The sequence below is a fragment of the Bombus bifarius genome, unplaced genomic scaffold (assembly GCF_011952205.1).
Source record: "Bombus bifarius isolate JDL3187 unplaced genomic scaffold, Bbif_JDL3187 scf7180000007991, whole genome shotgun sequence".
Taxonomy (NCBI): Eukaryota; Metazoa; Arthropoda; class Insecta; order Hymenoptera; family Apidae; genus Bombus; species Bombus bifarius.
The window spans coordinates 24,988-45,777 of NW_022884372.1; the positions used below are offsets into that span (position 1 = coordinate 24,988).

Consider the following 20,790-nt stretch of genomic DNA (forward strand, 5'->3'; position numbering starts at 1 on the left):
TCACAGTAACATTATCTAAACTCTCAAGGAAATTTGAGAATCCATCTAGTTCGTATAAAACGCGCATCGGATGTAAGAGCAGGTGGTAGGAAATTAGGTTGCTACCCTTGTCTCGCATCATTCTGATTATCATAGTCAAAAATATTAGCTTCGTCTCGTGAGGGACGCTTTCATTACTTGCAACACTACACCGTGAAAATATTCACAAAGTGTTAGAATAATTAACTAGAAGCCTGATTTCCTTGCAACTTCAACATCTAAAATAGCAACATTTTGTTAAAACAAAATATTAAAAACAGAAAAAGGAATAATTCTATCAAATACACAATTCGTATAAACTAAATAATTATATTAGTTATAATAAATTACAAGTATATTTACTTAACATTCTTACGGTCATCGATAGGTTATTTCAGATCCAAGAACCAATCTTTATTTTTAATTTTCAACAAGATTAAAATTTCTGATATTCCTTAAACGCTTCGTGATTGATCATATTCCATCGATATTTTTAAAACATAAGTCTTGGATTTGCAGGTAAGACAGGCTAATTTATGGAATTATGTATATATATGCAAACCATACTTTAATGTATAAAATTCAATTAGCTATATATAAATGTCAAAAAAAGAGTTTTTAAAAGATTCATAAATTCATAGAAAATTAATTCAAGAATTTAAAAATATTTATTTCGAAACTAGTAGTAGTAGTAGTACGAGCAATAGAGACTATGCAGAAAAGTTCATAAACATCGTTTTTTTAATAAAAATTGAGAACATTGAACAAAAAATTTGGATAATCGTATTTTTTAAAAACTACGTAAACAAATGTTCAAATTTTGCTATACATATAATATAAGTGTAACTACACAAATTTAACATTTAATGACAGCTGTGAAGAAATATTCTGCACCACTTTTATCACGCCATAATCGGTAAAAAAGCAAAAATGGAAGTAGGAACATTCTTATTCCAAGAAGGCAGCGAGTATGACGTAGGGCTGCTGGACCTCCCGTCAAGAATTCTCTATCTCCGATTATAAAACAAAAGGGAAAAAAACGTACGCGTACCATGCTGTGGACGAGGTGCAAAAAAACAACGCGAACTATCATGTCGCATCACATTTCCCGACTCGTAGATTCGAAACCTGTCCCGTTCGTAAAAAAACGTTAAATCGGAAATAAGCGTGTACATCAAACATTAGTGAACAATGTGACCGCGACCAAACGCAGTCTTCGTAAAGGTCACCACTAATTGTTAACACTATAGCAACCATCTTTGGCATGTGGAAACCTCTCCGTGGATTAAAATCTCTTGCTGTGTATTAAACACGACCACCTTCGGTCGCACGTACTACGTATTCCATTGCTAATTCGTTAACCCCGTGCTGCGCATTCCTCTGCAGTTATCAGATCGTGTGCATAGACTACCTCGATTACCATTCCACGATGGGTTCCTTCCTCGGGTTGTAAACGAAAAAAAAGCAGCTCGGGTCTGTCAGTCGAGAGAGCGATTCATAAAAACGAACGGTGACAGGAGGTGACAATTATTCGAACAAGGGGGTAACCTGGCTGTGTCCGTCCTCTTCTTGCATCTGGACCCCTTCTTTGTCGTTTCTTTTCTTCGTCTGACAATCGGGTGGCCAAGCGAGTTACCATTAGCCTCTCTCATTCTAATTAACGAGCGACCTGTGCGCGTCCGACCAACGAAACGAGACAACGAATAGGAGTACCGACGGCAGGATGAAGATGGAGGATCAAACAAAGAGAGGGGATGGAGAGGGGATGAACGTGGAAGAAAGACGCCGAACGAGCCGGCCAACCACGTGACCACCGGGCGGGGGTGGCAGGCGACATTTCGCATGCTCAGAACTCCACAGGCTGCAGCATATCGCACACCGAGCCGATGCCCTTCGCAGAGAAACAATAGTGTTGACTGCGTCCGCGATACGAGGAATCCATCAAAGAGCCTCGAACGAAAACCGCGTATCGAGCCGACGTAACCTCGAAAAAGATCAATCTCTGCTATTCGCTCCGACCCATTGGCTCGAAACGTACATCTGTGCCGGATTCCATGGTTTCACCCCTCGCGCAACGAACGTATAAACCCAACCGAGAGATGTTTTCTCGCGAGATCGTCGGCCAAACTGTTTCAATTGCGTTATACTTGTAGTTTATTCCAAGGAATAATCTTTTACAGAAGATCCTTGTTGATCAAGCGGTTCTTTTACGTGTTGCTAGAAACGGTCGGTGATAGTGCATCCGTCGGTTGTCATGATGTTCTCGTGGTCGTGGAAAGTGCGAGAAAAGTGAGAAGTAGTGTGCTTAAACCCTATCAAGTGCATCGCGTACACACATTTACGTATACACGACACAAGCGAAGGGATGACGATGCTACTATCAGGAGGGAACCGAATACAGCTTCCTTGATCCACGAATATTCGCCGAGAAGCACCCTCGTTCTTGGTCCAGCTTAAACGCCGGATACAAGGTTTGAATAAACATTCGTTTGTTATATAGCTTGTTGCTTTGATTTCTTTTAACAATGATGAGCAAGTTTTTAAATTTGAAATGATAAACTAACTCGTAAACTGAAAACTCGTAAATTATATAACAATGATATTTATATCTATATATGCAATATATAACATAATAAACAAGCACAACTTCTGCGAAGTATAAATAAGTAAAATATAATAGTAAATTGTGCGCTGGGAATTACATAAAGTCAAAATTAATATCGTACATTAACTCTAAAATTATTTTTGTCTATCTATTTATATTATCTTTTCTATAAGTAAAAGAAATGTACATACATGAAATGTTTTTTCTCAACATATCGGAAGCAATAGCCAAAACAAACGAGAACAGTCAAATGACTTTGTTGATCGAGTGCCACGTGGGAAGCACAATGTATTCTGTCTGTACATATGTATGTATTCTACAATATGTATACGTTCCTTAAATTATTAGATGTACAGGAGTTACGCACGCTACGCGGATGTGCCTCTGCATATGCACACACATGTATAAACGCATCTACGGTCGCACTCACACGTGTAAATGTCATTATCAATTGAGCATGCGTAACTTATGCATCTCATTCGGCTTGTTACCAGTAATGTATTTTAATTGGTCAACCGCTGTGTAATGCCAAGTAATCCGTACTGAAAAACTGACTGAAATTTTCTCTCTATAAAAATGTTTTTTATACTAAAAACGGTCAGAAATAATTAACTAGAAAAGTTTGTGCGAGATAAATCTGCCAAAACGAACAAAACGTTTTGGAACGAGGTTGCGATTTCCATGGCCTCTGTTTTCGAGAGGCGAGGGAAAAGAGAAAGAGACGACGTAGGAAAGCCAGAGCATTCCGAACGATGGAGAAGCTTTTGTCTTGGTCCCGTAGTGTAACCATCCCTTCCTTATTTTTCTTCTTTCCTCCTTTCAAATGTAAGCTGACCGCAGCCCGTGGGACACACGAGTGTCGCGCACGAGAAACCTCCTGCTACGCATTCCTCTTCTCTATCCTTCTTTCGTTCGGTTGCGTTTCTTTGACGGCTGACGGACAGTGGCGAGGCAAGCAACTCAGCCGCGATAAACATTTCGGCACACGCTTTATTTAGATAAGTTTGGCCGCCCTTCTCAACGGTATAAATCCTTCGTGCCTTTCGGGGAAAATAAATAATAACGCAATTCCTTAACAGAGTGACAAGTACTAGGAATATGAAAGTACTTAGGAATACAATCATGGAAAAATACTGTTATATGATATCGTCTCTTTTATATAAATAGTTCGATAAATTATATCACAACTAAATGTAAATCAATCAGATAATTCCAGAGATGATGAGTCGGGCTTAAACTATAATCACTATTGTTATGTTATATTTGCTATGTTCAATTCATTGCCTTTATCCATATTAAAAAGATGCTGCAAACTATAAGAAGTGGGAAATGTATGTTAAACATATTAGAATTAAATTAAGATAAAACAACAAGTTTCAAGACATTTACGATTCGACCAGACGGACTTTTCAATTCTGACATATGTATCTATGTCTACATTAAAAAAGATATTAGAAAAATTATGATTTTCTTTCTTTTAATTGTATATTTCTTTTTATTATAATAAGAACAAATGCAATTTCTTAAGTTTCAGAGTATAATATGTATATAAATTTCTAATAGCATAGTTTCCAATATAACGATATGTGTATATGTATATTTCATTCTTAAATCAAACTTTTAAACCAGACTTTTTAAGCTTTGATAATTATCAATATTACATTAAACATAAAAACGAAATATCCATTATTAAATTTCCACATAACGTACATATAATATCGGAAATGAATTTCAATAAGTTTCCCTAGATAAAAGCAGTCCATCAAGACCAATCAAAACAACTTCCATCAAAACTTATCGAGAAAAAAGTCGTACTCTCGATTCAAACATCGAATAGTTACTATTATTCGCGCAAGTTTAAAAGTAACAATTTCACCGATCGTCGTGGTACATTGTCCAACGGGCAATTCGGGCGTAGTTCGTGCGCGTTTTCCTTTTCCACGCTTTCCGGTATCATTCAACACAAAAAGAAAAAAACAAAGCGGCGGTATACAGTGACCGTTTAATATCGCGCATACTGCCCGTTGTTTCAAACAATTAATCGGTTATTTTTTTCCCCGACTTCGGACGTTGTTCGAGGACGTACATCGTTTTCGAAAAGAAAAATTGTCCGAGTATCTGGCTGTTGTTCAAACAACGTAGCCGCGCGCTAATTGATTCATCGTCGTGTTCCAGTGAACGACGTAACTTCCAGCCGACGCAATGCGTGTCACGGGGGAACAATTGCTTTCATACCCGCGCATATATGTGTATATATACATATGTATACATATGTGTATACATACACACATAGGGGATCATATATCTCCGATGCGATTGTCTGTACTTTTCTCGAAACGATCGTTCTACTGACAATGATTTATTCAATTACAAACATCCGATAGAAAATATTTGCCCGCGAAGACTACTGCCCCCGCATTGGAGAACGCGTAATTAATCATGAGCCCTAACAATTTAAGATCCTAAAATATTAGAATCGATCTGTTTACAGAGTTATAACTTCATTTGTTCCTTATTTTTCATTCAGTGTTGATTTTCATGTAAGAATTTGTTACGAATTTAGACTTTCATAGGTAAATAAATATACTTTGCAAAGTATTTAGGTTTAAAGATTTTGGAAAGAAGATTAAAGAAATTGTCTTAAACAAGTTCTAGTTACTTTTGTTTGTGATATTTGTAGAACTGTGACCTACACGTTACCTATGTTTCTATTTATTTAAATTTATTATTTAATGTATATTGTTTTGAAAAAATATTTAATAGTAATTGTTTTATGAATGCGCAAGTTTAATGTTAAGCATTTAAAAATATTTCTTAATTTAGACTGAAAATTATTCTTCCATGATAATTACACCGCTTCATTAATATTTTCAATCAATCAATGTATTGGTTACTATTATCACCATATTACTAACTGTGAAACGACTGTTAAACTAGTCATTGAAGTCTGTAAAAATTCCACAATAGAATTATCATAATTACTTTCTCTCTTTGATTCTTCTCCTCTTTTTTGTGTGATATATTTTTTAATATTGCCATAACCCCTCTTGTCGTACGTAGTATAGGAAACCGTGTATACATTGGTACATTGTTATAGTTTGTTGAACTTTACTAACGGTAAACAGTTTTGAAATCCTGTTCCGTTTTATCGATGTCAATTTACAAATCAAAAGTTCAATGCCCTTTTATATATGTTTGAATATCATTAAAAATGCTATTGGAAGCTTAATCTACTTTGAATCTATGTTTGAATTAGAAATTACATGCATTCTAATTTGAATTGTAAGGTGTTTTTTTATTATAAAAAATGTAAGCATTTTTACTAATAAACCGAATAAAATTTGTACGTTGAGAAATAAATTCAAACAGAAAATTTGCACCTAACTTCAAAATTACTTAAAGCTATATACAGACAGTGCGAGGCAGAACGACGAGGCTGTCTCGAGTCTAGCGAACAATTGTCGGTATTTGGCGAGATCAAAGGTGCTTCGCAGCTCCTTATTCACTTCATTTTAACGTATATTGAACGATTTTGTCGGAAGCGTAGATAACTGCGATTCACCCTGCCTCGCGTATTCTGCTATCTACGTGACGACATGATACGAGGCAGCCTCGCGGATCAGCCTCGCATTGTCTGTACATAGCTTAGGATTTAATCTCATTCGCCATTTGATCTCCAGAAAACAGACTCCACCCTATGTTAAAAAACTCGTTTAAGCAACCCATAAAATAAAACACCTTGATGCAAAAACGCAACAAAGACTTCATTTCCCGCCTTCTATCTATATACGTATGTATAATGGAGAACTGTAAAGATAATTATATAAACGAGTGCAGCTTCGTTACTTCTGATAGGCCCAACACAATCATAAAGATAAGCACGTATATTGACTGAAGGTGTCATATATACAAATAAGAGTAATAAAGACATATAGCAACGTGTAACGTTGTGCGATAAAGAGCAGTATTTATATACGTACCTACTTGCCTTGCCCCTGTGCTGTTCCACTAATTATTATCTTTACAGATTTTCTAGAATAAATCAATCTAACGCAAGCTTTTGAAATGACATTCTCTAAACACAGCGCTATGAAAACAATCGACAATATTCTCCGAAATAAATTCGACGTTTAAGAAAAACATAGAGAGATTGACTAGGAGAATCGAATCGGATCTGGGTATCTATAAATAAACCAAAATTAATCTTACGGAAGCGGTGTATCGTTGCAGCGTCGGTGTGAAAGCGCCCTTATGCAAGACAGTCTCTTTTTCGCAGTATAGTGCAGCGCGAAGTATATAGTAGGCGCAGATAAGGGCGGAGCACGGACAGATATAGCAACTTGGCAACATAAAGAATACATAATGTAAAACGTCGTGAAAGGAGGTTTCATTGGCTGCTCTCGAAGGTTCCTGGTATACGCCTACCCATCTGGCCACTCCACCTCTTCGACACGCAATTGGCAGACAATAACGAAGCTGTCCGCTTCGTGCACTAACCCTTTTTGCATCAACCGGAACACCATGGAACCGGCGAATACATGATCGGTTCAGTGCTGATTTTCGGGAACTTTTTTCCTTCCTTATTTTATGATAGATAGAGAAACAATAAAATAGAATATTGGAACGCTTATTTATTTTTGAAATATTCAGACTGATAATGTAATACTAAAGAAAGGACAATTTTTAATTACTAGCAGGCTTTTTTTAGTTATTAGGTTACATGGAATGTTTATGTTTACACCTTAAACTGTTTATATCTATATACGTAAATGTCTTTTTTTCTAATACCATAAATCTTTCAAAGTAAGAATATCTTTATTGTCGTACATTTTTACAACCTTTACAGCGGTTTTATCATTTTATAGCTTCTAAAGTAGTAGATACATATTTCTCGTTTAGTTTCCGTTTTTTACTATTTTTGTGACAATTAATCATCGTTTTTTGATAAATGTAATACACAAATTTTGATTGAACACGACTTAAAATACATTCAATTCACTTTTTATTCGATTAAATTTAATCTAATACGGTTCAGATGATTCGTTTTAAAAAATTTCCATTCGAATTTAGCCCCTCGCATCAGAATCCTTTTTGGTATCGTTTTCTTGAATTTATGCTGACATATATACACTTTTTTCCTAGAATATAATTACCGGCTATCGAAGATGTGTTTATTTTTTTCTTTATTTCATGGAAGAATTATACAAAACCTACTCTATTCTAAATGAAATGATAACATCAAATTCCGGGAATTTCTTTTGATGTATTCAACTACAAGGAATTTTTTACAATTTTATCTTAAATATATATATATACACACACGTGTTAGTCTTTGTTCTTCATTATTTAAATAACTGTTTGATCAAGTAAAAGCCCAACGTGCATGTATTCATAAGTATTTTTACAAATTTATAAAATAAAAAACGTGTTTACAAATAAAAATTAAACAATTTAGATGTAAAAAGAAAAGAATTCGATCAAGGATTATTTGTGATTTCCAGGTGCCAAAACAATTGAGCTATTCTATCGACGGATTCTGTGATTAATTAACGATTCTATGATCCATCACACACTGGATGCATTACGTAATTTGGTAATTCGATAAAATCTTAAAAGCTGGTCCAAAAATAATAGTTTAATATTCCATTGCAGAAAATCTCAGACTATTCAATATTCTTCGTCTTTCATTTCAATATCAAATCAAGAGCTATTTTTGGTTATTCAATAACGCTCAGTTTTCATCCACTTACTTTCATAAACTACCACCGACACGTAGTTCCAGAAAAAAGGACTTCTATCTGTCCTACGGTACATCAAATGTTAAATGTTTATAAATTTTACGCTACAACCTTCAAAGAATGTACACTTCCGGTCATAAGTCGACCGACCGTCGCACATTTGACTGCTTTGAGTAAGATGACTGTTAGGATGTATATACTTTTGATATTACGTAATTTCAACAGTTGATGTAAATACATTTGATACTTTTGTGACTTTATTTCATAATGTAAGTTACTATACCATACTATAAAATCGTGGATATTTTAATTCCACTGAGTAACTTGTGGATAAATAATAAAATCAATTTAGAAAATCGTATCTGCATTCTAACAACTATTTTGTGCAAAATAAGCAAATGTTCGGGAACTTATGAACGGGAGCGTACAATTTACAATACATATCGAATACATCGCATTGAAACTGAATGTTACATGCATTAACTGGTATATAATACCAATTGTTAATCGCGATTTTGTTTGTCGTTTTTTCTTCAGGCGCAGTGATATGTTAACCGAGGACAATGATCCGACGAAACCAGCAGGCGTTTTAGACAATGCTGGCAACGTGTCTTCGTCGACAGAGGCCTCGGTACAGCACCCTCGAGCCGCAAACAATGGTAAATAAAGCTCCTCCATTCCGGGTCTACTTAAAAGGCTACCCTTTTAAAGGTCCGTTTAGAAACCAAATCGCCATTTTTGCCTCCCTTTTATTAATTTATTTATTCGTTTATTTGTTCTCAATTTTTCTTCTTTTTCGTCTCGTCGATGCAACATAACACATAATCGCGATAATGAAGTATCCTTGGGAAACAAAAAGTGAAAAATTTGTGTTTATAACGTTTCGCACCATGGACAATGATAGCCGAAACCGGACCTGCAATAAAACGGTTTAAATTCGACGTTTTGGAAAGGCTTCTGTCTGTATTTCCCGCTTCCCTTTTGCGTGTGCCGCCGGTCGATTGAATTAAAACGAGAAACCCGGTGGCTGGTGGTTGCGCCGCGTCATGTCACGCCACTGGATTCTTCTATTCTATAAAACACGTACACCGAAATGAACAGGTAGTTTTCATAACGGACCTCCTAGCTAATTGCTTGGGAAATTAATTACATATCGCGGTTCAAAATGAAACGAAATATCCTCTCGCCATGACGCCGGTAACATCTGTATACTTCCGGTCGCGGAAAAGCTTTCCATTGTGTTGTTTTATGTTACAAATACATGAAATACGTATTACTGAATATTATTCCGGGAAATTTAATTTAACCTGAATATGCATTTTTTTGTTTTATAACATTTTCCGAAACGATGTCCTTTCTTTATTTGGATTTAAATAGAATGTATTAATTAAACGTTTATATTGTTTATTCTTCATCCATTGTTCCAACTGTTCAAACGGAAAAATAATTTTAAATGTAAATAATGCCATCGAGAAGTTGCAAAATAGGTACACAAATTAATAATAATAAAAATAGGTACACAATAGGTATCCTTCTAGAAAGATGATAAAGATATTCCAATTAATAAATTATACGAATCACGATTAAGGATTGTGATGTTTTACTTTGTGGTTTGAACGATGGTTAAATATAAAGCCGGTTCTTTTGAAATTTTTGCATTTACAGTTCTTTAAGTGTATTTTATTCGCGTGTTATATAAGCCTTTTTGCAAGTGAGCTTTATTTATATTATATTTAGAGTTACATTTGTCACTATAATATTATTTTAATTTCCTTTTTGTGGCTTGAAGTATGGTTGACTATAAATTATGCTATTTTGTATATACAAAAAGCCGAAAGAAAGAACACGTTAAGAAAATATACCATCTTTGTTGCAATATTCTATATGTTTAAATTATAAGAATTATTACAATAAATCGTAGCTTTGTAACAATTCTAAATTTAACGAATGAAATTTATATTCTCGACTTCTATTACCACGAAATGACGGAAGTTATTCAGCAGAAAACTGAAATTCCACTTAGCAGAAAGTAGTTGCAACAGTAACAAACCTAGAAACATGTTTCTGTGAATTGTATCATTATCGATGATACAGTTATAATATACAGAACAAAGAATAATATATTAGGTTGTCCGAAAAGTTTCTTTCGTTTTATAAGGAAATAATAGACGCACAATGTTTCTCGTTTCATATTAGTTTATTGAATTATGCATGAACATAATAATAGAAATAGAACGAAATGGATCATACCTAATTCAATAAAATAATATAAAACAGAAATTGTTGTTCATCTATTATCACCTTATGAAACGAAAGAAACTTTTCGGACAACCTAATAGAACAATATATAATATTGTAAATTACATCATTGCCAATGACAGAGTTATAATATCAAATTATAACTAAAGCGTTATAACTAAAGAGATGTGAACGTGAATCATTTTGCTCATACTGGCAGAAACGGAAGTCAAGAACGAGGTGCAAGATTGTCCCGAAAACGACAGCGTGCCCAGCGGGGAATTATACATCGACGAGAATGCCGAGGAAAAGGAACAAGAATATCCGGATTCTATGGAAAAGGCGGACTACAGTTCGTTGTACGGAGCCAATCAATATTATAACAGGCACGTACTTCTCATGCTTGAATCGCATCATCATTCATCTTTGCCCTCAAACATATCTTGATTTCTAATCAATGGCTGACTATGTTCCTATATGGTATTCCAATATTAATAACAGTCACTGTATATAAATATAATATTTACAAATTAGTTTGTAAACGTTCGTTAACATGGAAACTTCGTGCTATTAGTCTGTACAACTCACCTCCCTACGGGACAACCACAGCCGGGAAAAACACCTCGGGCTTGCAAAGTTCTTATCTGACCTCATACACGACGCCCAGCTCCATGTCTCAATATTCATCTTACGCTACATACAACAGCGGCACCACGAATTTCCCCAACGTGGCTCAAAATATATCACCGTCTTCACAGGTACTAAAAAAGAAAGAAACCATTAGAATTTATTACTCTTATTATCCTCATTACCGTTTCATCTATGGTTTTTCAGAAGCTAGATTACAGCGCCTACAGTAGCAGTTTGTATGGAAATGACAGGGTACCATTACAGTATTCCGGATATTACCCCATGCATGGTTACCACACGACACCCGCTTCGTTTAACATTGGAAACCTAAATTTTGCTGGTAACGTTCCTATCGACTTCTTCTCTACCTCTACGGCATTATCAGGCACTTCCTCGTCGAGCAAAATTTTAATCACCGATGCAGCCAGAATCTTAAATATCGCTGTTGTATTGCATGAGAACTGTTGAATATCCGGTTCGCGTTACATCATACAAAGTGACTCATAGGGACTAGAATAATTATCTTCTGATTATATCGTATACTGCAGACGTGAACAAATTTAGAGATCTAAAGATTGAGTAAGGTCATTGTTTTTTTCTTCGTTTTAGGCTATTCTCTCTTCTTATATATATATATATATACTTTTGAAAATGAAACAGTTTTCGTTTTTTTAAGTATATAGAATATAACAATATTGAAAAAGGTAATGAAGAATTGGATTATTGATAAATCACCTTGTATTGTTAGGTTGCTAGTTGTATTAAATCAACATTGAAAGGACAGGACATCATTTTCATTGAATTGAATACTTGAAATACATAAAAGGAGAGTAGAGAAATTTTATAGTTCCATATAAGAGTATGTAAAATTATACCCAAACTTTTAAATGTTAAACTCTGGTTTTATCAAATTATTTCAATACAAAATATTTAATATTAGGAAATATTTTTCTTTGCATTATATGATGTTTTATTAATTTTTGTTTCTCTTTGTTTCGTTTGTTTCTTTTTCAGGTTCCAGAAATACTAAGAATTTTCTTATTAATTACTTAATATTTTTGTCCATTGATTTAAGTAGCAACGTTTTACTATGTTTTTATGTGCAAATTCTTGCGACAATTACGATTTATTTGCAATTATGATTTATCAGTAACGACTTCCCTTTTTGTAATAAGATTCGACAAAGTCTGCGCTCACGTTGGACGCAACAACTCACGATGCCAGCGATCTTACCGCACGAGAAACCGCAAACATCGAAGGTAACACGATTCGTACGTGTGATTTTTATATCTCCACTTTTTGCGTCAATATGTTCTCCTTGAGCGTGTTCCAACAGTTGTCGAATAAACAAATAAATGCTGAAAAGCGTAAAAGTGTTATATGTATACATATAGATATAGCTATAGATACGTCCTATGTCTTACAATTAAGAAAATATTTAAATTATCTGATAAAATAATCTTATTTAAAATAGAATATTACGAATATATATTTATTAATACCTTTTTTTGTTGAAATAGCATGTAAAATTCTAGTTATTCCTGAATCAGCCTCTATAAATGTTTAAATTTCTATTAATATAAGTTAATATGGCTGCTTGTTCGCTGAACACGTGGGCGGTAGCGCAATATATGTTTAATCTCCGTTAATAGCATAAGAATATACAAGATATAAAAAGAACTAAAAGATATAGGCATATATAATTTTTAGTTGTAAAATTATTGGCTTCTATCATTTTCTGTTTTGCATCCTAATTTGCTTCATAAGAAAAAGAGTTTCATATAAAAGTACTTATAAGTAACAAAATATTTTTTTTTCAGTTTTATTTCCTTACCTATTTAAATAAATCTTTTAATGAATAGCAAAAATATTTATAGCGCACTTTCTTTGTTAGGGAAGAAAATGTGCAATAACGTTTAATGAATGTGTTCCAGGAGCGACAGCGAAACCTTGCAGACGCGGAAGACGCCAGAGCGGAAGTGGAAACAGTATAGGTTCTGCGGATACGACAGAAGCCGGTCCTGACCGGATATTCATCTGGGACCTGGACGAAACCATAGTTGTATTTCACTCCTTGTTAACTGGGCAATTTGCAACGAAGCACCGTAAGGATCCGGTTCTTTTGGGCCAAGTGGCGTACAGGATGGAAGAAATGATATTCAATTTGGCTGATACTCACTTCTTTTTCAACGACGTCGAGGTGAGGAGGCAGAACCAGACTTCAGACTTCAAATACACAGGATATTCTATAGTTGAAGCACGTACAAGATTGATGCGTCTAGAAAAAGCAAAATCTCTTACTAAAATGTTATATTCTATCAGAAATTTAATTTTATACGTATTCGGATTATTACGTGTCATTAATTTTGAAACTCTATTTTTGATCTTCCTGTAGGATTGTGACCAAGTACACATCGATGATGTATCATCAGATGATAATGGGCAAGACCTGTCTTCTTACAATTTTGCTAACGATGGTTTCCAATGCGCGTCTGCGAACAACGGTATATGTTTGGCTTCCGGTGTTAGAGGTGGAGTCGATTGGATGCGAAAATTAGCCTTTCGCTATCGAAAAATTAAAGAGATCTATAATAATTATCGAAACAATGTCGGCGGTTTATTGGGTGCTGCAAAACAAGAACAATGGTTACAACTACGTTCTGAGATTGAAGTGCTCACCGATAACTGGTTAACGTCAGCTGTAAAATGTTTAAGTCTCATAAATAAAAGAAGTGACTGCATTAACATTCTGGTTACTACCACGCAATTAGTACCGGCTTTATCTAAAGTACTGCTTTTTGGGATTGGCGGAATATTTCCAATCGAAAATATTTATTCGGCCTCGAAAATCGGTAAGTTTTACAAAGGAATTTAAGTGTGCTTAATTTAAAGCCATCATTGAATCGCATAACGTTTGAAATTATTGTAATCGTCTATTAAATACCATTTGAACCGATATATACATCAAAACGCTATTAATCACAATTTATATTATAAAAGTTCTATAAGTAATATAGATTCATCATTTCTAGGAAAAGAAAGCTGCTTTGGAAGAGTAGTTGCGCGATTTGGTCGAAGATGCACATATGTGGTAATAGGTGATGACTCTGATGAAGAAACGGCAGCACGTGCCCATAATTTCCCATTTTGGAGAATAAACAGTCACTCGGACACACAGTCGTTATACAACGCCTTAGAAATGGGATTTCTTTAAGCAGAGGATACGTTTATAAAGCGAATAGGTTTACGGGGGGAAGGAAAATTTGGGAAAGTATGTCCTAGACGAGAAACATCTTACAATTAGTCATAACGGGGGCTTATACAAGATATTTCTATATTCTTTACAATCGATAATGAGAGTATAAAAAAAGACGCTTTTATCGAGTGAACCTTTTAAACATTCCTATTATTTATCGATCGTAATATGTAAATTGAGGATCGGCTGTTCCTCTAAGATCGCCATACACGATCATCGATCGTAATTTATTTGTCGATCGTCAAATGTGATCGATCGGAGCAGGGTCCACAGGTGATATACAATGAAAGTAAAAGAAAGTAATGAGACAAAAGTGAAAATTAAAGAGTTATATATAATACGAATATTTCTAATTAATTACTGCACAGTCTCGACCATATATAAAAATTAATTTGTTGCAAACTGCAAGTATGTCTCGTGTACTTAAACGTGTTGCGTTTCTTGCTCTTACAAATGTACGTATAAAAACTAAACTGGTCGAAAAGAAATTAGATTCACAAGCAGGATGCTGTTACACGTAACATTCATTAGTTAATATTTTGATCGATGTATATTTCGAAACATTACGGAAATTTTATATGAATATTGTGATACGGTTTAATCCAATTATTTAATTATAGCATGATAGCAGTAAATGTAATAAAGCATGGTCAAACGGATACTTTTTAACAGTAGTTTGTGAAAGATATAGTCACCGTTTTATTAGTTACATTATATAAAAATATTTGACTGAAATATCATGCATTCTTAACATTAATTTCTTCGTACATATTGAATATTAATAAGAATATTTAGGTACCTATGTTTTTTAATTCTTCATATCGTGGCGTGGTTTAGAAACTTCTTTTTATAATTTCAAAACCTATTCCGAATTATTTTTAATCAAAAACAGCATATTATACATTATATGCATAAAATTTCAAGGAAATTATAAATAATTTTATGAGGACACTAGATATAAGTAATATTTTCAAAATGTACGAAATTAGGTTGTATACTTACAATCTTAATTCATAAAAGAGAGAAATATGATTAGCAAATGATAACCAAAGTTTAATGCGGTTAAATAACTATAAAATTGATCTATATGTTTTTGAAATGTAGCTTATATTAATTAAAAACGCATTTCTTTGTCAAATCAATTTTAAAAATAGGTTGTTTATAAATTTATTTTCTTTCAATTAAATTTACGAGAGTAGTACCGTCATACGAAAATTATCACTTTGTAATATGATAATTGGAAGTTTTTTTTTAAATTATAATCGTATAAAAGCAAAACGTATAATTTAATCGACTGAATAGCACAAAAACTGCACAAGTTATAAAATGATTAAAAACATAATGCTGAATGCATAAATAAGTTTCTAAATAAAATTACTTTTTAGCGTATTATGCATTCTAAACTTCGGTTGAACGAAATGGTGTGACTATTAGATTTATATATATGAAACTTAAAAAGATGAAGACTATATATTAAACAATGAAATTCATTAAAAATACTTCACATTTTTTGAAATATATTTGTAACAAACGTTCAACTTTTTTATGTATTTATACTTTAAAAAATTAATTTTTTCAGACAAATGTATTTTTGTGTTAAATCAATATTGTATTACACCGATCACATGATAAATGTGGATCTGTGTGTTAAAATAGATTGACGAATATAGAAAATATGGAATAATATTATTATATAAAAGTTTACATATGATCGGAGAATTACGAGATATAAATTTTTTATTTCAAATACTTTCATTTTAATTTGTGTAACATTTCTTTTAGTTGTATATTCGATTTTATATTGAATGCACAGTGATGTAACTATTTCAGTATCTGTATAATTTTACAACGATTTAAAAAATTGTATTACGCAAACTGTGCCTACTGAAATTACATATATTTTTGTAAGTAATTGTTATTATAATTCCAGCATCAGGCTTTCCAATACATAAGCAATAGTTTAATATCAATGTTATAGAGTTATCTATGTATAGCAATGCCTATTTTCTGTGTTGAAATAAGAACGTGACATTGTTTAATTCTGTAGCTGTTTATGTTCGTTTATGCTTTTTATACCGAGCAAATGATATTGCTTTGCGAATCGGCAAATCGCAATTACTACGTAATTTGTTTTTACATTGTATAGAATTTTAGTCGAAAACTTATGACATTTGTGTGTCTTTTGTTATACAAATATTTTTAGTAATAATAACAAAGAGAACAAAAATTATAAGGCCGCTTTTAAATACTAAAGATTTTCAATAAAAGTCATTTTGTTTATGTTTACACAAAGCTAATTTTCTTAAATTCTATAATTACATATTATTTATTTAACCCAAAAGATGTAGTCTTAACAATTTATTTTTCTTTAGGTATACAGTTTATATTTAAGAATATTAAGAAAGCAAAATTTTATCGTTAAAAAAGAATGTATATTTTCGATTTTCAACAATCTCTTTTCTTACATATTCATATTAAAAAAATAAAGATAGTGTTACTTATTTTTCTTACATAGTAACATATGTTGGAGCTGTTAATACACCACAGTTATTTTTTTCCTGAGACATAAGAATGTAACCATCATTGCCCCAGTAATTTGACCATGAATTTTTGACCAACCAATAATCCTTTCCATTTAAGCTGCCATAACCTACAGCTAAAACTGCATGATCCAGACTCTCTTCCGTATTACCTATGAACGAGATGTTATTTATTTTTAGAAAAACAGGTGCCTGTTCAGAAAATGTTGCATTTACTTACCACAAGACTCATCGTAATATACGCCATGGGAGTAGAATGAAAATGTTTTATGGGATGCGTCAATTGCGACTGAAATTGGACCATGCTTAGCAATGGCAACTTTTAGAGCATTAGCATCGCCCGATGTAACATTTACATAGCCAGTAATTTTGGCTGTCAGTGTAGCATTATTTATGTGACAGTAACCGTCCTAAACAAAAAAATAATTGAAAGCAATTTTTAAAATTAATTTTTAATTTACTAATAAATATGGTATTCCACTGAAACGATTAAAAAATTAATTTTTATCACGCATATACTCATATGAATATTGTCTATGAAATATTTGCAATCTAATAATTTACTCACTTGACCAAGGTAACCACCATAATCATCTTCAGTAGGCAAACCTCCATGCTTCATAATCCATTGATATGATCTGAAATCTTCACCACCATCACAACCATTATTTCCATAGCCCCATGAACAATCAATAAGCGCCTATAATTATGAAAAATCATAATAAAGTATTCTGTTACTTATAATATTCGTTTAGTTGTATTTAAACTATTTTACCTGTTGAGACAAACGCACTAATTTACCGTACTTCATATAGTACGCGCCTTCAACAGCACCAGTTGTACCAAAACTCCAGCAAGATCCACAAACAGATTGATCTATTTAATTAAGAAAATTCTTTGTTAGTTTGGAATATTGAAAAATTTTTATTGAAATGTTTTTTATAATTAAAAAAGAAAGATACACGCCTTTAACAGGAGTAACAGCACCATAGAGCCTCCAATCTAAACTATCTGGGACTTCGGTTACTTCTTTTTCAACATTGTGTGGGAAAGGTTGTCCTCCATTGTAATGTGCAGTGTATTGTTTGCCACGTAAAGCTTTTAATTCTAACTCAGTACGATCTACCAAATGATTAACACTCAATTGGTAGCCTTTATTAGCTCGGTTGGTCGAATGAATAAATCTATAAGAAATTTATATCAGTTATTGATTATGAACATTCATATTAGTTGTGTACATTGTACAAATATACGATATACCTTAAATTTTGCCTAAATACTTCTTTACGCATCAATTGATCTACATGATTTACATATTCCTTGTTATGAGTTTTTTTGAAATCTTCAAATGCTTCATTTACATGAGTGTCATAATTGTGAACAAACTCACGCATAGGATTAAATGTGTATACATGTTTGTCTCCAGGTCCGGGAAAACCAACACATGTCATATCTATTTATGATACACGTTTTATAGTTGAAATATATTCAAATAAAATTTATGTTAATAAATGAAAAGAATTCTAATTACTTGTTGTAACTTCAAACACTTCTGAACTAGGTTTTTCAGAAGAGTACCAATCATAATCCAGATAGTAATGATCATAGTGAGAGCCCAAAAGACTATTGAATCCTTTCATCTCATACCTTACAGGAATTGGTTCTTTTAAACCAGGTACACGTGGAGATTTCTATAATTAATTTTAGAATAATTTGATATAATGATGTTTATTAAACTGACAAAAATTATGTAGAGTCACAATTACCTTATATCTTATCCAAAAAGTATATTTGTTTAATTTTCCATCAATTTCCTGTTCCAATCTCCATTTTTCACATAATAAACCATTAATCACTTCTTCTCCAATACACTAGATAAAATTTAACTTTATATTAGTAATTAAATTTAAATCGTTGGGGAAAAATGGGAAAATATTATTTTACCTCCATTTCAGTTGTGTCTGGAATAATAGCTTGAGGTTCAACCTTAATTTCTTTAGTACCATTTACTTCAAGACATGTTTCCTCATTCAGGACAGATTCTGTAGTTATTGGGGCAATTTTTATGCTTTTTCCATATGATCCTTTGTGTGATAATTGGAAAGTCTTGACCATTCCTAGTTACATCAAATTTAATTTATTTTCTTTTTAAAGAAAAAATTTTTGTATTAATTTTCAGATTTATATTAATTTATACTTAAATTACCTCCATAGTAATCGATTCTACTAGATCCACTTTTGCCATCATACCATGCATAGAATGGTTCTCGGATTTCAGCATATGGAATATATAAAGTTCCTTTTAATGTGTAAGTATTGCTAAATGTTGGAGACTTCACAGCCTCGATGCAAGAGATACCTAATAAAAAAATAAAATCAATGTACTTCTATAATAAAAACTAAATGGAAAAATATTAACAATCATTATCTTACCTATCGCTATCAATGTAAAAACGATTGTAAAAGTACCCATTTTTGTACTTCTGTAAGATAATATCGTTAGATTAGATATATTTCTAATTGACATTACAGATACCATTATGGCCCAAAGTAAATATGAGATACTATCAATTAATAGATTAATTAATTTATCAGTTGATTAAATTAATTATATTATAAATCACAATGACTTAATTACAAGAGCTATATCAAAATTATCAAATTTATCAAGCACTTCCTGATTCTTATAAAACAATTTCAGTAAATATACTTTATAATTCAAAATATAAGAAAAATAATTACAAACGATAGAGAGCATAAAAAAGCTATCTATAATAATTTAAATTACAATATAATATTGCAAAACTGTATTTTTATAAATATTTAATATTTAAATTCAAAGTTTATCAATAAAACGATATGTAATTTTAAATATTTGTAAATTTATTATTGAATAAAATTGAAGAATTAAGTATTAATTAAAAAATGAATAAAACGAAAAAAGAGACTTAACTAGTAGACTGCGGATTTTTATGCATTTATAGAAAATTTAAGCCTGCAATACACATGATATATAAAAATGTACAAAATATCCAAAGCAGAGTATTTGTCATAATATATAATAATTGCTACTGCAGTACTATTTAGAAAAATGTGAATTTGCATAAAGATGCGCGGTCTATTACGTCGAAAGAAGGTCTAACGAATTGCATTATACTTACAATGTGCAGTAGTTCACAATAGATCTTCCGAATATTTCAGATCAATCAAAATAGTGAACAGTAACAAGAGCCTAATAGCAAAATGTTTTGTAAACTGCTTTTCATAATATGTACTAACATTCACTTCAAAATTGTTGCACGTAAATACGAACACTACCCGTGACCGTCCAACTTATATAGAAGACGATCATGAACTGATAGGGACGTTACACGCCACCGTTACCACTACTACCACCACCACCACTGAAATGGGATATGGTGTGATATTTTCTAATTTGTCGGGATGTGTATTTCTGTAAATACATTTATGAATTGTTCAAGAAATATGCGACTTATACAGTACCGCTTTACTTAAACGAAGACTAAATTAATAACTATTTTAATGTATCTCATAGAAATATTAGTGTTTATAAGTAAGAGAATGTTTTACCTTATAGATCATTTAAGAATGTATTAATACTGCGTCCTCAGCAAATAATAACTTGCAATGTTTGCAATACTGATTGCAATATGCGCAATTTCTTGATCTGATATTTTTATAATGTGAATAAATTTTTAATTTCCTTTTACGATGGTGTATAAGAAATTTTAAAAGTTTATTCTA

At 32.5% G+C, this 20,790-nt stretch overlaps 2 protein-coding genes across 8 annotated transcripts; one reads left to right on the top strand and one right to left on the bottom strand.

Moving 5' to 3' along the window:
• The first annotated feature begins 1,853 nt into the window (after positions 1–1,853).
• Positions 1,854–15,220, top strand: LOC117205482 (eyes absent homolog 4). 7 transcript variants are annotated; one of them, XM_033443917.1, is made up of 10 exons: positions 1,854–2,489; positions 8,125–8,216; positions 8,899–9,020; positions 10,820–10,985; positions 11,174–11,357; positions 11,434–11,569; positions 12,405–12,500; positions 13,164–13,429; positions 13,625–14,081; positions 14,262–15,220. In XM_033443917.1, exons 2-10 carry the CDS (start codon positions 8,200–8,202, stop codon positions 14,441–14,443), a joined length of 1,626 nt encoding a protein of 541 aa, XP_033299808.1. In that variant the 5' UTR covers positions 1,854–2,489; positions 8,125–8,199; the 3' UTR covers positions 14,444–15,220. The 7 variants fall into 7 exon arrangements, with proteins under 7 accessions (XP_033299808.1, XP_033299817.1, XP_033299810.1 ...); XM_033443918.1 differs by having other exon boundaries at positions 1,855–2,489; positions 12,405–12,488; XM_033443926.1 differs by lacking the exon at positions 12,405–12,500.
• A 1,680-nt stretch (positions 15,221–16,900) lies between these two features.
• LOC117205481 (digestive cysteine proteinase 1) lies at positions 16,901–20,401 on the bottom strand. Its single transcript, XM_033443916.1, has 12 exons — positions 20,187–20,401; positions 19,459–19,508; positions 19,232–19,384; positions 18,970–19,142; positions 18,792–18,896; positions 18,557–18,716; positions 18,286–18,478; positions 17,992–18,209; positions 17,801–17,901; positions 17,594–17,725; positions 17,246–17,435; positions 16,901–17,177 (listed from the first exon to the last, which is right to left on the bottom strand). The coding sequence occupies exons 2-12, from the start codon at positions 19,496–19,498 to the stop codon at positions 16,993–16,995; spliced, it is 1,650 nt and encodes a 549-aa protein (XP_033299807.1). The 5' UTR covers positions 19,499–19,508; positions 20,187–20,401; the 3' UTR covers positions 16,901–16,992.
• Positions 20,402–20,790: the final 389 nt, after the last annotated feature.